This window comes from Microtus oregoni, unplaced genomic scaffold (genome assembly GCF_018167655.1).
Source record: "Microtus oregoni isolate MIOR12 unplaced genomic scaffold, Mior012 000100F_ref0000014, whole genome shotgun sequence".
In the NCBI taxonomy this organism is placed as follows: domain Eukaryota; kingdom Metazoa; phylum Chordata; class Mammalia; order Rodentia; family Cricetidae; genus Microtus; species Microtus oregoni.
The window spans coordinates 2,722,485-2,744,729 of record NW_024544713.1 but is presented as its reverse complement, the minus strand read 5'-3'; the positions used below and the strand labels follow the sequence as shown (position 1 = coordinate 2,744,729).

General features: G+C 44.9%; 1 protein-coding gene across 3 annotated transcripts; it reads right to left on the bottom strand.

Moving 5' to 3' along the window:
* LOC121443112 (ribosomal biogenesis protein LAS1L-like) lies at positions 1-21,315 on the bottom strand. Of its 3 annotated transcripts, none has more exons than XM_041644789.1 (13): positions 21,080-21,315; positions 20,285-20,410; positions 19,024-19,093; positions 16,934-17,015; positions 15,586-15,897; positions 15,221-15,267; positions 14,264-14,373; positions 11,784-11,869; positions 10,913-11,119; positions 10,401-10,548; positions 4,939-5,501; positions 1,939-2,089; positions 1-339 (listed from the first exon to the last, which is right to left on the bottom strand). In XM_041644789.1, exons 1-13 carry the CDS (start codon positions 21,271-21,273, stop codon positions 201-203), a joined length of 2,235 nt encoding a protein of 744 aa, XP_041500723.1. In that variant the 5' UTR covers positions 21,274-21,315; the 3' UTR covers positions 1-200. The 3 variants fall into 3 exon arrangements, with proteins under 3 accessions (XP_041500723.1, XP_041500724.1, XP_041500726.1); XM_041644790.1 differs by having other exon boundaries at positions 1,939-2,086; XM_041644792.1 differs by lacking the exons at positions 1-339; positions 1,939-2,089 and adding an exon at positions 7,700-7,815 and having other exon boundaries at positions 5,239-5,501.
* Between the last annotated feature and the right edge of the window lie 930 nt (positions 21,316-22,245).

The following is a 22,245-nucleotide window of genomic DNA, read 5'->3' as shown; positions in this document are numbered from 1 at the left end:
CACCATGACAAAAAATCTGTTTATTATATTTCAAAACAAAACAGAAAATCTGGGGAAATATTCAAATTTCTATTGCGGTGGAAAGCTAAATTGATACAGCTGATCTGAACTATTTCCCAGGTTGTTCAGTCTGTACCATGGATGGACTCTGGGCTGTGAAATATAGCGGGGCTTCAAGGCCACTTGCATAAGGACAGTCATCAGAAGAGCTGCAGGCCAGCTTTGAGCCCATGCAGTTGTCCCTGGTTCCAGAGAAGGCCCTCCAAGTTGCTGCCGCTGTTGCTGCTGCTGCTGCTGCTAGAGTTGCTACTGTCTCCACAACAACTTAGGCTCAAAGTGCTGCAGAGAAAATGGGGAGTCAGTGAGGGAAAGAGGTGGCTCTAAACTCTGGAAGAGCTAAGGGAACTTAACTTGTATGTGCCTGTGGGAAAGGCCAACTTCCTGCCTGTCTTTATACAGAGATAGATAGGAGCTACTCTTGACAAATGATTTCAGGTGAGAACCAGGGGTGGCTCTGCTCCCTGCCCATGAAAGGAAGAAATGAGATTAGAACTTCTCAAGTGAAGCATTACACAGAACTGTAGTACAGAAACTAGCTTAAATCTCATGTATTGCTTGAGATTAAGGGATAGAGGTCCCACCTCAGCTCCAGGAGGATAACAGAGTGACTGGCTACCTCAGTAGAGCCTCTTTCCAAGGTCCTAGAGCTTAGGACCCAAAGGACATTTGGGTGGATCCCTCTCACATCTAATAGCGAGTTAAGGGGCTCAATATGAGGCTTGGGATATAGAGTTAATGCGACCCAACCCTGCTCCATATTTTAAGACTGCTTGAGGTACACAACTATCCTCTGTCTCCCTAACCTCACAAACACTCTTTTAGTTCCTGCTTCCTGTAGATCAAAGGTCCTTCCAGCTAGATGAGGTGCCATCTAGTTGATAGCTAAGCTATCAGCCTTCACTCAGGCAGATCTATAGTTACAGTGGATGAATGAAAAAAATAAAATTATTCCCTGGCAATGCTGAAGCATGCACGAGCAGCCCATATATGGCGGTTCTGTTGAACTTGTCCATATTGGCTTTCATGATGATGAGGATGACGGACCAGGTCTCTTCCTCAAGAGGGCACAATATCTTACTACAGATGGTTGTGAGCCACCATGTGGTTGCTGGGAATTGAACTTAGAACCTTTGGAAGACCAGGCAGTGCTCTTAACCAGTGAGCCATCTTTCCAGTACTACAGTTATAATACTATAGCTGAAAAAAAAAACTTAGAAATAACAGTCCCACCCCTTCCCATCACCCACAACTTTACAAAGAAACTAAGGTCCAGAGTTGAATAAGAAAGAATCTGCCCAAAGTCACATTCACATAGCCAAGTCAAGGGTGAAGCTGAGCAAAGTAAGGGTTGGCATTTCATATACCAACTACTAATGGAAGAGGGCTACAAAGATGGGCCAAGTCAACAGCTCTATATGCCCTGGCACTCACTAAGCCAAGCTTTCCTAGGGCCAGGTTAGTTGGCGGAGAAAGGGGCCTCTTATAATGGAATCCCACTTCCAATTGGCTTCCCCAGCTACCTCCTCTATTCATCTGCTTCTGGGGCAATTAGATTTTAGAGTCCTCCCCCAAAATGCCCGAGTGAAGGGGAGTTCAAGTCATCTCCTAGGGAATAAGCAAGCAGAACATGAATGGACTCTCAATTCCAATGGCCCATACACAAATGCATACAGAGAAGCACTTGTATACAAAATGGACTCAACCTGGAAGGGGCAATCAAATCATGTGTGACTACTCCATTGGTTCCCTATACTAGGGAAAAGAAATAGGAATACTAACAAGGGCATAACCACTGACTCATCCGACCCACTTTTGTTTCCTCTTTATCCATCAGAGGCAGTCAAAGGGCTGAGAAAGCCCACTGCCACAGGTACTCACCTACTCCTGGACTTTGGGGCTTCTAGCCGCTGCTCGAGTACAAGTTGGTCCAAAAGATACATGGTGTCATAATTATCCAACAAAAGTTCTGTTGGGTCGTCAGTCTGACCTGGCATTCGGCCTATAGGGAATGCACCCCATCGCACATCTTCTGTATAAGAAAAAGTGGCAAGAGTAAGCTTGGGAAAAGTCAAAACTATACTCAGACTCCATCTTAATTAGAAAGGCAGTCATTAAAAAAAAAGTAACAATAAATGCTGGTAAAGATACGGAAAGGGAACGCTCATATACTGCTGATGGGAATGTAAATTAGTCCAGCTACTGTGGGAGTCAGGATAATGGTTTCTCAAAACAAAAAAATAAACAAACAATAACAACAACAAAAACCCAGAGTACCGTATTTACCCAAAGGATTTCAAGAAATCAATGTATCACAGAGATGTTTGCACATCAGTGCCTATTACAGCATTATTCACAGTTAGCCAAACCATGGAACCAACCTAGGTGTTCAAGAACAGAGGAATGAATAAAGGAAAGGCAACAGATAAATATCAAGGGTTTTTTTTCAGCTCTAAAGAAAATGGATGCTATGGCAGAAAACCATATTAAGTAAGCCAATCTCAGAAAGAGAAATACCAGGCCTTCTCTTATTTGTGCTATCTATCTTACATAGATGCATAAAATCATGTACTGCACATCTCACACATTTTAACTGTCTAGGGAAGCGAGGCAAACTAATGAGAGAGGAATATAAAATGATAGGAAGGTATGGTGGCAAATATCTTTAACATACAATGTATACTTTCATGAAAATTTAGACTAATTTTAAAATATCAAATAAAAATATTTACAGAAAAAAAGTGGGCTGATGAGCCGGTTTTCCTACTGGTAGACAGGCGCACCCCCAACTACCTACCTAGCCCTATTAGCTTTCTACATGTCCCAGGCTCTGTCCTCACTGTTAGCACTTCTCAAGAATACTCTATGCATCTTAGCATTCCACCACCTTGGCACTTTATAACTCTTACCCCATGTGCTTACATTACATACACATATACACACAGCTACAGACACTTTTCACCGCATAAGCAAAGACATCCTAAGATACGGCCGTATCAATGCATTAATTAGTGGAAATCTCAGAATTCTCACACCATGTCCTGTCCATACCCACCAATACTGATTGCTATTGTTTATACAGCTATACCCCCATGATGTGTTTGAATGCCGTATCCTTTCTTAGTGGCCTTGCCCAAAGACACACACACACACACACACACACACACACACACACACACGCACGCACATCCTTAAGGGTGGATACTATTTCTGAGGTTAGAACAATCTCTCTATTTGCATATCTCCCTAATCCTGGCCCTTATAAAAACTTGTATCTGTCTTCATAATCTTTTATCACCCAATACAGATACCATCACACACAAGGCTCACTACCATTGGTTCTAGCAGGCATGAGCTGGCCATTCCCATCACTAACATTCCCAAACATATGTATATTATTGCCCAGATCTCTTTAGCCTGACATCCTTGTACATGTCCTCTAAGTTACAGCACAGAGCGGATTCTAAATGGCTATAAACCCCTCTGCAGGCTCCCACCTTCCCTCACAGACACTTTCTGGATCTCGTGTGTCTCAGCTGATCTTGCTTTCTCCTCAGAAAACACATACAACACTATGACCTACTTGAGATTCTCTTCACCTCCCCTATTTTTCTCTTCCACCCACATCTAACCCCACCCTACCCCACAGACACAACTGTTCCGGTGCCAATTCCTCTCCCTTTTGCTATTTACAAATCCCCAACCTCTCAGCTTTCCTTGCCCTAAGAGGTTTTTCTGTCACTATTTCACAATTTACCTATCAAATGTCACACAGACATGGACAGAGAGAGACAGACAGACATACTGCTCGCTCACTCCTGGGACTCCCACTCGAGTTTTTATACCACAGCCCTTCCATACCTGTCTTCATAGGGCAAAGGCTACAGATCTTCCCACGAGCTCATTCAATTCTTGATTCTATCTTACTCCTCACTGGGCTCAGCTGCTTTCCCTCCTTCTCCAGGCTTTGGCAAACAGACCACACCCCTGCCTCTGGTTTCCATGTGCATGCAGATATGTACCACCCCATATTGATTGTTCTATTTGCTCCATGTCTGTTTCCATTAAGGCTCCTCCTCAAACTAAATGAAGTCATTCAAAAAACTACCCTCAGAGAAAAGGACCCATGCACCTCACTTTCCATCACCAAGCCTCCCCTGCATCCCCTCTGGGCTTTAATCTCATGGACTTGGATGAACACCTACCATCTGAACCACTCTCTATTTTCTTTTGATCTTGTCTCCAGTTTTACTGACTTAATACCCCAGGTTCCAATACACACAGCAGAAACTAGTTACCACCAGTCAGCCTCTATGTGTACACAGAAAGCACTCTTAGTGTACATGAAAGCATGTGCCCTAATACATACACGGCCCTGGTCTATCACATTCTTTCCCTCTTACTGCCCAGGTAAGATCACACGCAGGTACTTACTTAAATGTGCTACTTATGTGAAGCCACTTGCCATCCATGTATCTGGGTGCCTAAGGCTTGCCACACACTATCTACATCCTGTCCCTTTCTCATCTATTCTCTAGGGTTAAGGAAGGCCTCAAGAGTCAGCCAGCAGAGCACAGTGGCATCAAACTATAATCCTACCTACTCAGGAGGCTGAAAAAGGGGATTACTTGAACCCATAGGAACAACATCAGTGTAGGCAGCATAGTGAAACCTCTATCTCAAAGAGTTAGAGCTGAGGACGTGGGACATGCACTCAGAAGGCTAAGGCTACAGAATCTCAAGTCTAGGGTTACATTGTGACACTGAATCTTAAAAGAGGTGGGAGGAGAGGCAGAGGGAGACTGAAAACAGAGGAAGGGCCAATGAAGAATCGAGGCAATCGATGAAAGAAGAAAGGAAGTGGATTTAAGTGCTACTTACCAGAGCTTACTTGCCATGCTGAACCCTGCAAAGCTTCCCTTTTCGAGGACATGACCCTAGTATTCTCAAAATCGTAGGATTCCTTCATGAGAGAGAAAACCCCCATCTCCATTCTGTCTTCATCGTCGTCTTCGTCATCATCATCATCGTCGTCTTCATCCTCATCCACTTCCTCTTCTTCCTCTATCAAGTCATAACTTTCCTCTACATCTTCCTCCATCTGATCTTGAAAGACCTTTTGCTCCTGTTCCTCATCCTCATCCTGCTCCACCTCATTCTCCTGCTCCTCCTCCTCCTCATTCTCCTTTTCCTCCCCTTGCTTGGCATCCTTAAGGCTGCCTTGCTCCTTCTGTTGAGTATTTTCTTCAGACTCACAGTTGGCACCAGATGGTTTTGGGTCCTGATGTAAGGTATCCAATGTGTATGGACTTTTCCCAGCGGAAGAGGAACCTACACTTGTCTTTGCCACACCATTCTCTCCATTCTGAGTATAAATGGAACAGACACGCAGCAGCTTCTCCTGCTCCCCATCGGGCAAGACCTGTCCCATGGCGTTGAAGACTCTAAGCAAACGGAGGGATGGAGTAGGAAAAGGTCAAGGTCTCAAGTCAGTTCATAGCCCAGCACTCTGGGGTTTGAACTTATTCTCTTAACTTCCATACCTGCCTCTGAAGGGCAGCACAATAGAGCAGAGAGAATGCAAAACAGGAACATGTATCCTAGCTCAGCTCTCTGGCACATCTCTATGCTTTGCTTCTATCCTCATTAAAATGAAGACAATAACAGAATCTAACTTCTAGGGTTCTTGGGAGGAGGAAATAAAGCTCACCTAGAATGCCTGGCTGAGTGTCTAGTACACAGTGACAGGCAATGAGTGACAGCTACTAGTCTGCACTCAAACACTACATAAATATAAATTAGCCTAAATGGGCATATGGGACTGGAAATCAGAATGGGAGAACAGTCTCTCCTTTGGGCCTAGCTGAGGATTCTATCCTGAGGGCCAAGGATATGGTGGGAGTGTGCTGGGTTTCTTCTGCATGGAACACAATGTGTGATTCCTTATGGGAGCAGCTACAGCCCAGCCTGGAATGGAGGAAAAGAAAGAAAACAGCAGCAGTTGACGAGACAAAGCAAATGTGGAAGGGAGGCCTGATGAGCACTGTTAATTGACTGTGCGTGCTATAGGAGCTAAGGGGAAGCAGAAAGTTCAAGGAGGGAGCAGAGACTGGGGAGGGCTTCATGTAGGTGAGGCCCAGGTAGCCCAGGGACAAGAGGGAGCACACTGCCTGTGGCCAGAGTAGCCTGGCGGGAGGGCAAGGCCCGTGCTGGGGAGCTGTGGGAAGAAAAGAAGGCTGGGAAGGGAAGTGTGTGCATCATGGGGCAGGCCATCTGCCAACTCTGAGGACAGGTCAAAGTCCCCATTTCTGAAGATCACCATGCTAACCACATGGAGGGAGGATGGCCAGGGCGGGGAGCCTAGAGGCAGGAAGACCAGGGAGGCACCTGTTTTCACAACTCAAAACAGTTGGTTAGGGAGGACCTCAGGCACTGTTGGTAGACATGGCAGGGAGGAAGCTGTAAAGGACAAACACACAAAGAGCACGGCTTGGTGACCAACGGGAAGGGTCCAACAGAGGAGAATTCAACAAGATGATACTGTGCACATAACAGACAGTGCTAACAACAAAACCACTAACAGATACGGAGCTGCTGGGGAGGATGAAGGTGAGCACAGCTCACAGAGCCTGGCCCCTAAGAGGTGGCCGGCACTGTGGGACACACAGCAGGATGGAGGGATGGGGCACGTCCTTCTCGAAGTGTAGAATGTGAACTAGGCATGTTTTGCAGAGAGAGCACAAGCAGCGCATGCAGACTGGTCGCAAATGACTGGCCACTGGTCTCTGGGGACAGAGCTGGGATCTACTGACTGGACTGGGAGTCCCTGTTGGCAGGACTCATTTCATATTCCAAGAGGACACTCGTTGATATTGAGCTGATCTCCCAGCTGAGGGAAGCTCCTGGATGCCTACGGCTTTATGTGAGGAAAAGGCAGGAAGAAAGCCTACCCTCTCACTGGGGTCCATTAGTGTGATTAATAATAAATGTCCTCAGGCACTTGACGTTGGCAAGATGCCTTGTCCCTGCTGGTTATTACCCGTCCCCTGTGCCCAGCTTCTAGCCGGCCCATTAGGTGCTGTACTGATACAAATCATCAAATGCACCTCTTTCCTGACTATGCCTGTGGCAGCCTGGGACTGAGGTCATGGGTTTAGGCTGGTAGAAAGAAAGTGCAGTTTAGACCCACAGAACTCAGGTCCCGATTCTCATCCCATTATTCAAAAAACACTGTGATTTTAAGGTACTACAATCCTTAGTCCCTAGATACCCTATCTGTGAAAATGTATTATACTTCCACCTCCCAAGACTGCTGTGTCAAATTAAAGGAAATAATAGCCTACTGAAAAAAGAAACGTGATGCCTAATACTTAATTATCTGTGGTATCTTTGATATTTTCTCTGGAAAAAAAAACAAAAACAGAGTTCTATATTCACATAGTAACAGGTTTTCTGCCATAGCTCAATCTATGTGGAACATTAAAGAAAACCTCAGACATAAGGACAAGCTACAGGGGGTTTGGGCCCTAACTGTAGCATACCTAGGCACAACCCCTCTATTTCCCACTCTGTATAATGGGTGATTTGATGCAAATTCATTGATTATCTGAGAAAGGTAGGATCTGTGCACAAGGAATCGTACCCAGGTGAGCCGCTGTTACTGCTGGCATGTGTCGCATCCCTCTGATATGCTTGGGTTGGGAGAAGATCTCTGTGGTCCAGACTTCTCCAAGACCAGCAGCTTCCACTCTGCAGGCACTTAGGATTGGAAAGTACCTTGAAGGCCATCTAATCAAACCTCTCCATTCTGCTCTTTTCACTCCCTCCCCCAAGTACAAACACATCCTACATTCCTTCTACACTTTTAAGAACTTCCTTGATTTTTTCTTTCAGAAATGCACAAGTGCTTCCTTTGATGCTCTAACCTCCATAAACTGCTAGTTTGTTTCCCCATTTCTTATTCACATCACTTCTAATCCAGAGCTCACACATCTGGCAGCGTGGCTGTACAGCTTGGTCCCATCTCCTGAAGCTCCTGCCTTGGCTGAATTTGTCTGTAAGGCCACATTTTTAGTTTATAAATATGATTGTAGCCCAGATGCCACTAAGGGTTCAAGAAAGACTTGGATCAAATAGATGGATGAGGAAACGACCACAGTCTTGGCATCCAGTCTTCCACTTCACTCATTCCTCACACACTGGGTCATGTCCTACCAATAGAAGCACTGCTGCTAAGGAAACGGCAGAGGATATTTCACTGAGTTCAATGGCATTTACGAAAGTCTGCCTGGTGACTGGATTTGTGTAATACGCTGGAGTACAGAGAGCTAATGCAGAGCTCTTGCCCTTGCAAAGCTTAGTCTAGGAGAGGGAGGAAGGAGACACAGGGGGACGGGGTAGACACGGCAACATAAATCTCAAATTTGGAAAATATTTAGGAATCAACAAAGGTTAGACTGTACTACCACCAAGTGAGATCTGCAACAATAAAGGATCTGCTCGCGCACTGGACCACCCATTCAAAGGCAGATGCTGAACATACAGCTGGATAGAGGAAACTGAACTGTGGAGGAAAAGGACTAGACTAAGGAGACGTGAGCTGAGAAATTTATATGGACAGGAAATAAACACTGGCATTTCCAGGACGGTATGGCATTCAGCATTAACGTAGCAGATATAGAAATTAATGAGGAGACCTGGTTTAGATAATTAGGTCAAGGCAGCTTTGGGACCGAGTACCAACAAAACCGCAACAGGTTAAGGAGGAAAAGAGGAGAAAATCAAGATGCTGTGTGAAAACCACTTTTGAGAGATAGGGGAAAAAAAAGTGCCAAGCTGATAATAAGCAAACAAAAATATGCATGGTCAAAGCAGATACTGCTTATATTATTACTCCTTTAACATGAAAAAAAAACCTCAGACACATTCATAAAGGCTAAGAACCAGCTAAGCAAAAGAGAAACTGCGGTGGGGCCCCAACAATGCTGGCCTCCGAAGCACAGACAGAAGAATGGGTTTTGATGCAGTGCAAGGCTACCTCAAACTGAGATTGGTGGTGTTGACTTTAGAGACAGACCAGCTCAAGAAGACTCAACGTCAGGTTGAGGGAGACCTGGTACATGCCTTCATGTACTGAAGGAAGCTAGGGTGAAATGGAAGGACTAGAGGTCAATGGGTCAAAACAGTCCAGGACTGGAGCCAAAGTGGTCAGTAACAAATGCGCAAACATAGAACTGAAGCCTGGCGGGAGACTAGAAAGTGTAATGCTACATTGGCAGCAACGAGCAGTGCTGTGTTTTTCTCAGGGCAAGCTGGACTAGCTACCCAGGCTGAGGGAAGGAAGAAACAGAGCTGGGAAATGAATCCCGGCCTGGGAGTCTGTAAGTCAGACACTGCCAAAGGATCACAAGAACAGAAGGTGCCAAAGAGAAGTGATGTGATTAACTACAGACAAGGCTGAGGAAACAAAATAAAGGAAAGAAATAAAGGAATGGTGGTTGGGACACAGGTAAAAGCAGTGTCAAGGGATAGGAGGGTGAAAATGAAAGGACAAGACATGGTCACCAAGTAGAATGCTGGGATGTCAGCTTTCAGAGGAAGAAAGCTCGGAATAATGGAAATGTGCTGCTGTGTACAGTACAGAATGAAAATCTCCGGAGTTGAGGAAATGTGGGACAAATGGGTCACTCGAATGACAAATACTGCTCTAGAAAGCAGGAAGAGAATTGGGGACTAAAGGCTTTCAGGAGAATGAGGGAAGCAGCTTAGGGCCAGGAAGTGACAGAAAAGAGGGAAAGGCAAACAACCACAGATATTTACAGGAATCAAAACAACACTCCAATTGAGCACACAACTTAGAGAGAACTGAATAAAGGGACTCACAAGAGATATGGTTACCATGACAGGTAGGTCCAGAAACACAAATATAATTGGATGTCAGGTTAAACCTTCATTCTGCTAAGAAGGCATTGGGGATTGTTGTGTAACTATCAAAGGTATACTTTAGGAAGCACATAGAGGAGATAGCACTGGGCTTCGAGCCAGAAGACCTGGGTTCAATAATAAACACCAGTTACCATTTCCTGTGCACTTACTCTGTGCAGGCCACTATGCTAAGCATTCTCACACCAGACTCAGTTTAGCCAAGTCTTAAAAGGAATGACCATAGGAAGCAGCACCCTACGCCTCCCCTTTCCAGACTCAGTTCTCCAATCTGTTACTGGAAGGAATGGGATACCAGGATAGAATTCTCCAAAGGAGCCTTCCAACTCTGCCAGTCTAATGTTGTGAGGCCCTGAGGCTTCCAGGGCCATACCCTATTACCAGAGGGAACTAAGACTTACAGCTGAAGGAGTTGGGGACTGGCCCAGCAAGGTGAGCCCAAGCAGGACTCGACCACCTGGGGCCAATCAAGGGAGGCAGAACAGTTGAACAGCCTCCAGCTCTTTCTTGCTTCCCACTGGCTTGCAGAAAACTTCCGGGCATTCCGTCCTGAAAGAAAACAGAGGCTTAAGATAAGATAAAGAGTCAGGTGAGTCCTCCACCCAATCTTTGACCTCAAAATTCAGGATCAATCCCTCAACACCCCCCCCCACCTCCCACCCCCTCAATACTCCACCCTGTATTTTCCAAATGTGTAAAGCATCCAGAGCGCCCAATTTACTTGGCTCTGAGAAGAGAAAGGAAGAGGGAGATCTATTTGTTCACTACTCCCCACAGGACTCTCTTGAGCAACTTTAAACCTTTAAACAAGGGAGCTGTCCACATGGTGGTACTTTACAGCAGAGCGGAGACCACTGGCATATGCTTCTGCTTGAGATGCCTGGGCCCTGGGAAGAGGGCTAGTTTTCCTCACCAATCTTGGTGTTGGCCACGATCAGTTCAACAGTCCATCTAAGGATGTAGGTAGACCGGATCCCAGTGCTCCCCAAGGTAGACAACTCAAAGAACATCCTCTCCAGCAGGACCTGTGTGAAGGTCTGGGAGTGCAGGCCCCTGAGCAGTGGCTGCCAGAACTGAGAGAATGGCTTTGGCACCAAGACGTCACTCAAGTTGATGTTTTCTGGTTTGTGAGGGATACCCGTTGATGGATGGGAAGGGCAATGGGGTCAAGAGCAAAAGAATGAGAGAGCACCAAAAGCAAGCCAGCAAGAGGGGGAGAAGAAAAAATGCACACCAAAGAGAAAGAACAGACATACCCAAGTCCCAACAACAAGAATTGCCATTGCAGAGCAAGAGGAAAGGAAAGCAGAACAGCAGGGAAAAAGAAACCAGTTAGTATCTGGTAAACAACAACCGATACAAAACCAAATACAAAAGAAAAAGAGCTCTGATTCTGACTTCAGCTTTGTCGATAACTCACTGTGTGTATTTGGTTCAGTAACTTCCCCTTTCTGGACCTCAGTCTGACCATCTGTAACATGAGGATGTTGGACTAGATGACCTCTCAAGGCCCTTCCAATGCTGCTGTTCTAGCTCTCTAGCTAGTGGCTAAATCATATTTAACAAGGCATAACAACAGTGTTAAGAAACCGCCGCCCTACCCATCCCTACCCACCTTGACCAATTCAAAGCCACCACTACTACGCGTCAGCAGGACTGTCTATTCTGTTCAGCCAAAGGGCTAAAGTTTCAGTCCCGTCCCACCCCGCACTCCAGCCCACTTCTGGAGTTCCCAAACAAGAAACACAGAACCCTAAGAGTCTCGTGGACATCCAGGACCCTACCTTCATACTCTATCTGCAAAGCTGCCAATTGCTCGAAAGTGGGGATAAGGAAGCCTTCGTCCAGAAAAGCATCCAGCACAGCATCCCTAAAGCAAACAGACAGTAATTTAGAGGGCACGGTTGCACATGCCTACAATCCCAGCTACTCAGGAGACACAGGAGGCCAAGGCAAAAGCATCCTTAAGTTCAGAACCACCCTGGGTAACATAACAAACCTCAGTCTCGAAGGAAGAAAAAGGTGTCCTTTCCAAATATACTGCATTGATTCATTGGCTATTTAAAACAGAAATATGAGTTTGTACCATTGGCTGGGGCTCATTGGTACAAGACTTAGCACAGTGTGCGTAAGGGCCAGGGCCTGATTCCCAGCACAAAGAAGAAAGACAAAATCAAAAACAAAACAAAAAAAGCACACACTAAAATGTAAGCTGACAGAAGACTCACCTATTCCTGTAACACTTCCAAAACAGCTAATGTCTCTGGTTCAAATGGCCAGAGTCAGTGGGAGGGACTAAGTAGGTGACAATAGCTATAGCTTCACGTTCCCGGGGGAGAAGCTGAGCCAGAGTCTGGAATTAGTGGGCTTTAAACAGTCATGTACCAAGCACATGGTGATGTGATGTCTATAAATGAGAGCAGTGGTGACTGAACAACTCAAATAACAGAATAAAAGTCTTAGGCTGACAGAAAAAAATAAATGCCTAGGTTAGAGCTCAGATCCTACAATATTGTTCTTTCTCCTGCCCCTTTCTCTGTCCTCTACACATTTCCTTCTTGCTACCTTCTTTTAGATCCTAGAAGCTGAAATGTTAGGTATTCAATTGCTAGTCCAAATATGATTCAGGACTTTGTACGAGAACCCAGATCAAAGTTAGAGGGGTTGAAAACTTCACCAATAGGGGAGATTTCTCAGCTTCATCTAGCTCAAATTTAAATCATCAACAGTGAATTCTCTACAGCTACTGGCTTGCTAACAACCTCTCCTAGCTGACTAGGTCTAAAGGAGTCAATAAGCTTTCATGATATCCTAGTATATAGGGCTGACAAGATAGTCAGTTCCTTCTATCCATCAGACCAAGTTTGAGAACATAATTGTCCTTCCAATCATCCCTCATCTCCTCAAATAAGTAGCTTAGAACTTAAAACAGCCACCAGATGTCTGCTCAGCACAAAAGGGCAGATACTACTATGTAGGGCACAGGGGTCGTTCTTCCCAGCTGCTGGAGAAGCTATTCCTCAGACTTTTGCTGAAGGGTAGAGTCAAGAAGTCTAGCATGGGCAAATTATAGTAAAATGCCTGTGGAAGCATGGTGGGGTGCACACATTTAATCTGAGCACTCAGAAAGCACAGGCAGGTAAATCTCTGAGTTCCAAGACAGCCTGGTCTACATAGTGCGTTTGAGGCCTGCCAGAGCTATATAGGGAGACCCTGTCTCAAAAAACAAAACAGACAAACAAAAACCCATAACAGCACCATCACCTTTGGAACTAGACTTCTGGAAATAAAGACAAGATAACAAGAGTAATCCCAGTTTACATGACAAGCTTCCATCCAAACTCACCTATAACAGATATAGTATAGATTCTTCAACTCTGCGTCTTAGATATCTTTTAACTTTCCTTCACTGTAGGGCCAGCATTTACCTCCATAGTTTTTTGTTTCATCTTTTCTTTCTTCCCTTTTGGCACTGGAGATATCAAGGCCAAGGTTTTGTGCACACTAGGCAACTGCTCTACCACTGAACCACATCACACTCCCAGCCTGCCTCCACAGGTTGCTGTTGGTAGTGAGTCCTTCAAAGCCCTTTCAAATTGAATTACGCAGAATAAACAAGAGCAACATTTTTGCCTACTCGGCTTGAATTGTGGGCAGGGAGACACACCACAGCCATACTGAGTGGGAGAGGAGGGAACTTAGTCTCTAGCAGCCACACCCTAAGAAGGCCCTGCCTTTGTCTGCCTAGGCATGACTAGGTAGCAAGGTGTTAGTTGTCAGGGAAGGCACTCCTAACTCTGGCTGTTCTAGTAACTCACAGCAGGCAACCTGGTGGCTAGCAGGGTTAGAGGCACACCATACAGAAGACATAGTCACCATAAAAGGGAGGAAGATTTCCTCTAGGATTTCCTACAACAGAGATCAGCTAGCTAGAATATGACACCTGCTTTCCCTTTCTGGTACTAAGAATTGAATTCAGGGCATTGCACATACTAGGCAACCATAATACCACTGAGCTATATTCCCAGGTACCTTTCTTTTTCCCTACTCAACTATTATTTTGAGATAGGGTCTAATAAGTTGCAGACTGGCTTTGAACTTATTCTATAGCACAGGCTATGAATTTGCAATCTGCCTACCTCAACCTCCCAAATAGCTGGGATTACAAGTCTACATCACCAGGTATGGTTTGGAAATCAATTTCAATGAGGCTTTCGTCCCCTACCCTAGAGAGCAGGTAACCCAGAGTTACCAGGTTACAAACCTGTTCTCCCATGTAATGCTTTTGAGTTCTTCCAGGATACACTGTACACACGGAGAAAGGTTGTTCCACACCTTAACAGCCTGAGGTAAATGCCTGTATTTCTCCAGCACCTGACAGCAAAAAGAGTCAATCAGAAGTGTGACCCTGCCAAGCAACCCACCCCAAATTCCTTCAGGATCCCTTCGCATAGTACCTCAGCACTGCCCTTAGGGGACAGGACAAAGCACACAAGATGGGCCTGCAACTCCTTTATTGGCCCAGCAACTAAAAATGACTACATTTTCTTCTTTTCCCACTCTCCCCTCCAAATCCTGTGGCTCCCAATAATCAGATACTCTGATACTAGGTGTCACATGGAAGGATATGGTTTGAGATAAACTGAGATTTTTGAGCCAAAGGGTAAGGAACAAATGGGAGAAATGAGTTATGGGAGCAAGGGAATTGTTGAGACCCAAAGTTCTTATCCTACTTCAGTTATTAACTATGTATATAACTCTGACTCTGACCCGTTCCTCATCCAAGGTTTCAATCTGTCTGTAAAAAAGGGAGAATGAACTAAATGATTTCTGAGCCTTTCTATAAAAACTACCTTAAGTCTCATCTGATGGAGGGAAGCTCATTTGCCCCACCTGCTGGTCATCTTGAGAATCACAAGGCTCTACAACTAGCCCATTCCCAGTTCTCTACACCAGAGCAGACAGTCCATCACCATCACTATGGGTTTGCCTCCTTCCATCACTTCACAGGACCATCTGCTTAGACTCTGCTCTCCTCGTTCCTAGTCCCACCCCCTCCAAACAGTACCTTCATGCTTTGCCACTTTTCTTCCAAATTCTGAGAAGCTCCCTCATGCTCTGCCACTTTCAAATTCTTTCTCAAGATTCCTCTCTCAGGTAGCTGGCAAGAGGGAAGAAATGCCTGTGGCAGGTAACAGCATACTGCACCAAGGACACTTACCTTAAACTGCTCCTCTTCATATGATACCAGCAATTCCCGTGCTTTTTCTGAAAACAGCACGGAAAAAAGTTAGGGAAGGAAGCCCAGCCTCCCATTCCCTCTGTGAATCTGAGCCTCTTGTATCTCATTTCTTATGCTATAAACTGAGAACTAAAATTCCTTCCCCACTTACTTCACATAACTCGAGAAAAATCATGGGGCAAACGCCAATAACCACTACATCACGGAACTATCCCAGTGAGATAGTTAGTTTCTTTCTAACAGTTTCTATACTGGGACTCGCTAGATCCCACACAAACGATCCATTAGGGAAACAAGCAGTTCTGAGCCCAAGCTGAGTGTTCTTTGCCCACATGAATACCTACCATACAGCTCTTTATATCTTGGACTGGGTTCTGGAGGAGAATCTGCCTCTTTCTTGTCTTTATCGTTCACATTGTTTTCAACAGGCAGCTCTTCATCTTTGTCATCCTCCTGAGGCTCTGGCTCTGGTTCTGGCTCTGGTTCTGCTTCTACTTCTGCTTCTACTACAACATCAACAATAGTTTCACTTTCCACTTCTTGGTGTTCTTCTGGCTCTATCTGGTCGTCTTCCAACTCCCAGGTCTCTTTCAGGGTATCCTCCAGTTGACGGCTCCAGTACGTCTTCTGGAGCCAATTCAGGACAAAGTAGCAACCTAGGAGAGGTAGGTGAATGGGACAGACATGTCATAGGACCAACTATGGGCAAGTAACTAGCAGGCTCCTAGCTTTCTGGGCTTCTGCTCTCATTTTGCATGTATAAATGGGAAAGTCAAAGGAAAAGACGGCTCCAGGGCTCAACTCCCAAGTAGCCACATACAGCCTCTCGAGCCTGGTCTTTGTATTCTCCTGCTCACTAGTATCTTTCCCAGGAGAAAAAACCACTACTACTGACCTTAGACATGGGTGACATATAAAATAAGGGGTGGTAAATGGGAGACCTGAAGCCTAGCTACACCAGCTACTTACATTCCCTTAGCCAAATTGCTTTCCTCTTCCAGATCTCGGTTTCCTGATTACAAGGGAAGAGCCCAAATCAGGGAGTTTTCATCAAAACAAAAAGAATGCCGAGTTCATGACACTATGGTTTACACCTCTCAACCCACCCCTTCAGACTACTTCCACCTATATAACAAAATGTAAGAAGAAAACATACCCTATAATTAAAATATCAAAAAGGACCATAACAGTGGGGCTAAAGAGATGACTCATCAGCTAACAGCAATTGTACCTAGAGAACCCAGGTTCAGATCCCAGTGCCTGGAGCAGGTGGTTTATGACTGCCTATAACCCTAGTTTCAGAAGCCCCAAAAACCTCTCCTGGCCTCTACAGGTACACACAGATAAATAGTAAATACACACTCAAATAAAAATAACAGAAATTTAAAAACAGGACCAGAACAGTACACTGCTAAGTCATATTGAATTCTAAAACAAGGTAATACTAATCCTGATTTCATTTTTCATACATTTTCATATATGGCTTTTTCCATATGAAAATACTACATACTGTGATCATCAAGCTTTGGAAAGCCCCTTATACTGTAGCCAAAATGAGTCTATAACATATTTCACCCAAGTTCTGGTCCTGACACCAGGTACAATCCTCCTCTCTGTGTCCCTTCCCCAAATGCCACCCAGCCCAGACCCAGGAGCTTAACTGTGCTAGGTATCACACCCAGTGACATTCACCTCTGCGGCAGTCATTTATATGGGGCATTTTCTTGTGGGTCAACTTGTGGCGAAGTTCAACAATCCAGTCTGGAATGTTCACCTGATTTAGGAGTAGAGGATGAGTTTAATTAGAAATGAGAAAATAATGAAGCTTGCAGAAACTCAGGGATGAATCACCCTGACCATCCATCCCCAGTGATTAAAATACAGGGTTCCTGATTATATTTTACTGCTTACTGGAAGTAGTGTTAAATAAGAAAAGGCAACTATCTCCACCCATTCTCCATCAAGAGATTTCTATGAAAGAGCATTAGTATTTACCTTCTTGGCTTCTCTTTGCCCTTTCCTTCTTCTTAGGTATCTTTATCCTTCTCTGCCTCCCACAAGAGCTCCAGGAAGTTTTTTCACGGTTGAGAACATACCCACCCTCAAAGCCCCTACACAACTAACATACTCACTCAAGCCAGAAATATCTGGCATTTTCTTGCTGCTTGGCTGAGCTGTTTCTTTCCTCAGACAGCTAGCTCCCGGAGGGCAGTCATTTTGACTACTACCCTCTTTTGTGTCCCTACCCAGAGGTATAGTCGGGCTCCTCACTTTCACTGGGCGACTGCAGAAAAGACAAGCAGAGCTTGCCAAGCCCACTGAAATGCAAGTTATGAGAACCATGGGAACAATCTGCTCTTTAAAACTGTAAAACTGGACATTCAATCATCAAGTCAAACTCTTTCTGTTAAGGACTACGACAGCACAAGACATAATCCTAAGATTCAACAAATGGGATTGCATGACACTTAAAAGTGTCTGCATATCAAAGAAAATAATAAAACATAGAGATAGCACAACTTAGAAAATGGGAGAAAATCTTTGCCAAGTATATATCATATAGGCAGTAATAGCTATAAAGAATCTCCAAAATTAAACAATAAAATATTGTACAATCAATAAATATACTGACTAACATACACTTCTCAAAGAAATGTGCATGGTCAATAAATATTTGAAATACTGTTCAAGATCCTTAGGTCTTAAGAAAAGATAACTTTTCTTCAAGATTTGATCTCAACCCAGTCAGAATTGCTATCATTAAGAAAACAAGCAACCGGTTGGTTGTGGCACACACACCATTAATCCCAGCACTCAGGAGGCAGAGGCAGGCGGATCTCTGTGAATTTGAGGCCAGCCTTGGTCTACAAGAGCTAATTCCAGGACAGGCTCCAAAGCCACAGAGAAATCCTGTCTCGAAACTAAAAAACAAACAAACAAACAAAAAAAAAAAACAAAAAACAAAAAAAAGAAAGAAAGAAAACCAAGCAACAGTAAATGCTGGTGAGATGTGGGAAAAAGAGTGCCCTTATTCACTGCTGGCAAGAGTGTAAACTGGTATGGCCATTATAGAGGTTCCTAAACAACCAAAATTAAAATTATCATATGATCCACCTACACCACTCCTGGATATATGGCCAGGGATTCTAAGGCAAAATACCACAGAAATACTTACGCATCCACATTTACTGCTACCTTGATTCACAATTGCTGCAATATATAATGAGCCCAAAGGTCTATCAACATGTACATGAAGACAACATGAAGCATTTACAGAATGAAATTTTACTCAGTTGTAAAGTATGATATCGTCAGAAAAATAGATGGAATAGGAGATCAGGATGTGAAGCAAATAAAATAAGCCAAACTCAGAAAGTCAACCAGTTCATAGATTTTCTCATATGCAGAATCTAGATTTAAATTTACAGATGGGCATGTATATGTTTAGGCGGTGAATATAGAAAGCAGATTGTGGGGGAGGGAGGAAGGACCTAATGAGAGGGACAAAGGAAACAATGGAATGTGACATGCAAGCAAATTGGAAGGATGATTTGAGAGAGGAACCAATAAACAAAGTATAACCATATGTGTATGAATGCTGCAACAGAACACACGCTTTCATGTGGTAACAGCACAAAACCTGAAAGCTAAGGGTCTGATGCTCCTCGTGGGTCTGTCTACCTGGCAGTGATGAGATTAATCTGCTTACATGTTACACCATGACCCAGTCAAGACACCCTCCTACAAAAAGAGGATGTGCAATGCCATTTTATCACACATACCTCCTGAGCCAGGTACTTGAGGGGGAGGTTAGAACATTTGGTCTTCCTCTCTGAGATAAGATTCACAAACCTGGGATGGGAAAGAAATAAGTGGTAGAGTATAAAAACCTGTTTCACTCAAAATTCCTTGTAAAGTTACTGATATCTTGTATTTCTACAATCTTTTTACTGACTGGCCTGTTCTTATGATTGGTGTCAGCCAAAGCAGGGACATTTCCACTCAGCCCAACATTGACTGGGGACTATGCTATGTACTGAAACAATACAGATAAGTAAGATACTGTTCTGGTCTTGGCAAACTTGGTCTGGAATAATAGTGACATACGATAGAACACAATATGCTATAGCTATAAGAACAAATGACTACATCACATGGGGAACAGATAAATGACAGAAACAGAGGACAAAGGGAAAGACATCAAGACAGATAGTGGAAATATATAAGGCTTTGAAGTATGAGAAAACTTCAGCGGCAACCCTTCCCCCAAAATGTATGAAATTCTCAGAACCACTATGATTCAGTTCAATTGGAAGCTCCCAGCCTGTGTCTTTTCTTCCACAATTCAGCAACCGTTCAGCTTTCAGAGGGGAGAGAAAAGGAAAAGAAGTAGTTCAAGGAGCCCAGCCCAGTCCCCTCTGTATGTGTGGTGGTGATGGTATGATAAGATGGTTGGACAATCCACAATAAATTACAGCAATGAACCACTGAGCTGGGAACAATGGCAACTAGGGAGGCAGAGGCAAGAGGATCACCTTGGAGAAGGAAGCCAGCCTCAGTTACAAAGTGAGCTGTAGACCAATAGAAGCTACATGATGAAACCCTGCCCAAAGAAAGGAATTGGTGAAAAGTTAAAAGACTAAGTTAATAGGGAAGGGGAAACCCAGATTGTCAAAGCTGGGTTGGATCTAAATACTCCACATGTTCTGAATGTCACGCTCCCTCACAGCCCTACACTTGGTTCTGAAAACTCCACATGGTCTCAATTTCACATCCCCTCACAGACCAATACATATTTCAGAAAGGGGAGGGGAAAAGGAGAGAGAAGGCTTTCTTGAAAGGAAGAAAAGATTGTGTGAGCAAGGCATAGTTGTGAACAAGGCAGAGTCATGACCAAGATAAACAATCACAAGGTGATTCACACACAAAGACCTACCTAGGGCTTTTGTTCAGGTAGCACCTGAAGCCAAGCCTTGTTCATCCAGGTTTACCCACCTCCAGTTCCCAAAGCCACCCCCCAGTTTTCCCCCATGCAGGTCTTACCTGACCAAAGCCATGCCATAGAGCAGTCTAAGTTCATCGGTGCCCAAGCCACCAGCTACATCCATGAGCTTACAGCGTACCAGGTCAGCAGTAGAAGCCACTGCCAGGGGCAGGTCGTTGCCTAACCTAAAGGGCCACAGTCCAGCACCATCATAAAAGTCCTTACGCTGTCCCACCCGCTACCACAGAAGCTTGGTCGCTGCGCTCTACTCCCAATACACACTGAGGAAGTGCATGGGAATACAAAACACCGTGGCTAATAAAGGAAGTGAGACGCTGGCTGGGATACACGGAACGTATGAGCTACTACAGTTAGCAGCAGTGGTGTGGACACAGTTCGTTCTCTCACCCTCCCCAAACTATTTAGCTAGAGAGCTCGCAAATCACGATCACACCCCCGCCCCAAACTGAACTGAGCAGCCACCTCCTGACCGCGTCCAATCCAAAGAGCCACAGTCCAATCCCTAACTAGAATCAGAAAGCCAGCCTAGCATGTCTAACTACTCCCCTTTAGTCCTGGGCTCAGGTCCCCTCTGTTTGGCAAGTAAAGCTTAAATCTCACCGGTCCAAAAACATTAAGGGGACATACACCCTAGTTTTCATCCACGAGGTGAGTAGGAGAACTTGGCTGCAACCCGCCCCCTCTCCTCCTCCCCCAGGCACTTGGGAGGGAGGCACCAGAAGGCAACTTCGGGGAAGGCTATAGAAAATAAGGCTGTCGCGGGAACTCAGGAAAGGAAGGAGTGAGGCACCCCCAGCACCCAGGTCAGAGGACTGACCCCGCCACCGCCTTACCTGCTCCGCCACACCGTAATACGGTTCAGCGCATACTGCTGCAATTTCTGATCATCGCAGAACAGATAAACCATCACTTGATCCCATTCAGCCCGGCTCAGCCAGGAGACCACGATGCTCTCGGGACACGGCGGCGGCTGAGGCTGTTTCTCTTTGAAGTCGTTCCCGTCCCACGAACGCCACACGCAGTCCATCCCTGGGGGGGATCCAAGACCAGGTTCAGTCCTGGAACCCCACCAGACCTGAAAAGCACCCGTGTACCGCGCGCTTCCCGATAACGTGCGACCCTCGCTTCAAACGGCGGCCACCTCACCAGCCAATTGGAGAGCGCGACCCCGATGCAAGCCCGCCTCTCAGCGGCAGGGTGCCCAATTGGAACGTGGGGCATGCGTCCCACGTGCAGGATTACGCCCGCACTCGCCGCCGGAAGTGTTCTCTCCACAAAGCCGCCTTACCAGAACCACAAGCTTTCAGCTTCTAGGTTCTGCTAGTTTCCTGGCTGTTTTGCGTCTTCTGTCCCTTACAGGAACCAGTGTGTCCAGACTGCCAAGAGGGAAAAAAAATACTTTGCGCCCCTTGGCTGTCAACGGAGGAATTGTACTCCATTACTGTACTTTCCCGATAATATGCTTTAAATTATTTAAAAAGTTCCTAATCCGATAGGTTACTGTGGACACTGAAAAGCAGCTACAGAAAAAATAACATATATTTAGGTAAAATTGAGTAGAACTAAATATGTTTTCTTGACAACTGCTGGTACAGAGTAAACTGATCCCAGCCTGTTTGGATGACGGAAAGAGGATAGTGTGAGAAGGTTCATAACTGGTGAGAGATGGTAATAGGGATGGGATGTGGATATGAGCAAAGGGCAACACTGTGTGTGTATGAAAATGTCAGAACGAAACCAATTATTTTTATGTTAAATAAAAACATAAGAAATAAGTAAGTTGGTATGTGCCTGTTGCATGATGAATGAGTGGAATTAGAATTATCTCAAGAGTATAGTGTCAGTGTGGCCTTGGACAAGTCTCTGGCCCTTTCCTGAACTGGGTTTTGTTTTGTTTACCTGTATGGTTAGGATTTTAGTCTCGACTCCAGTTATCTACCATTGCTTACAATTGTAGGATTTTTAACAATTCATTGAGTCTTCTGTGCTGTTGATTTCA

Coding starts and splice junctions, on each gene's coding strand:
- LOC121443112 (XM_041644789.1), bottom strand. CDS start 21,273: ATGGACTGCGTGTGGCGTTCGTGGGACGGGAACGACTTCAAAGAGAAA. Junction 14,374..15,220: donor ATGAAGAGGAGCAGTTTAAG/GTAAGTGTCCTT, acceptor TTTTGCTGTCAG/GTGCTGGAGAAATACAGGCA. Junction 2,090..4,938: donor AGCATGGCAAGTAAGCTCTG/GTAAGTAGCACT, acceptor TTTCTTATACAG/AAGATGTGCGATGGGGTGCA.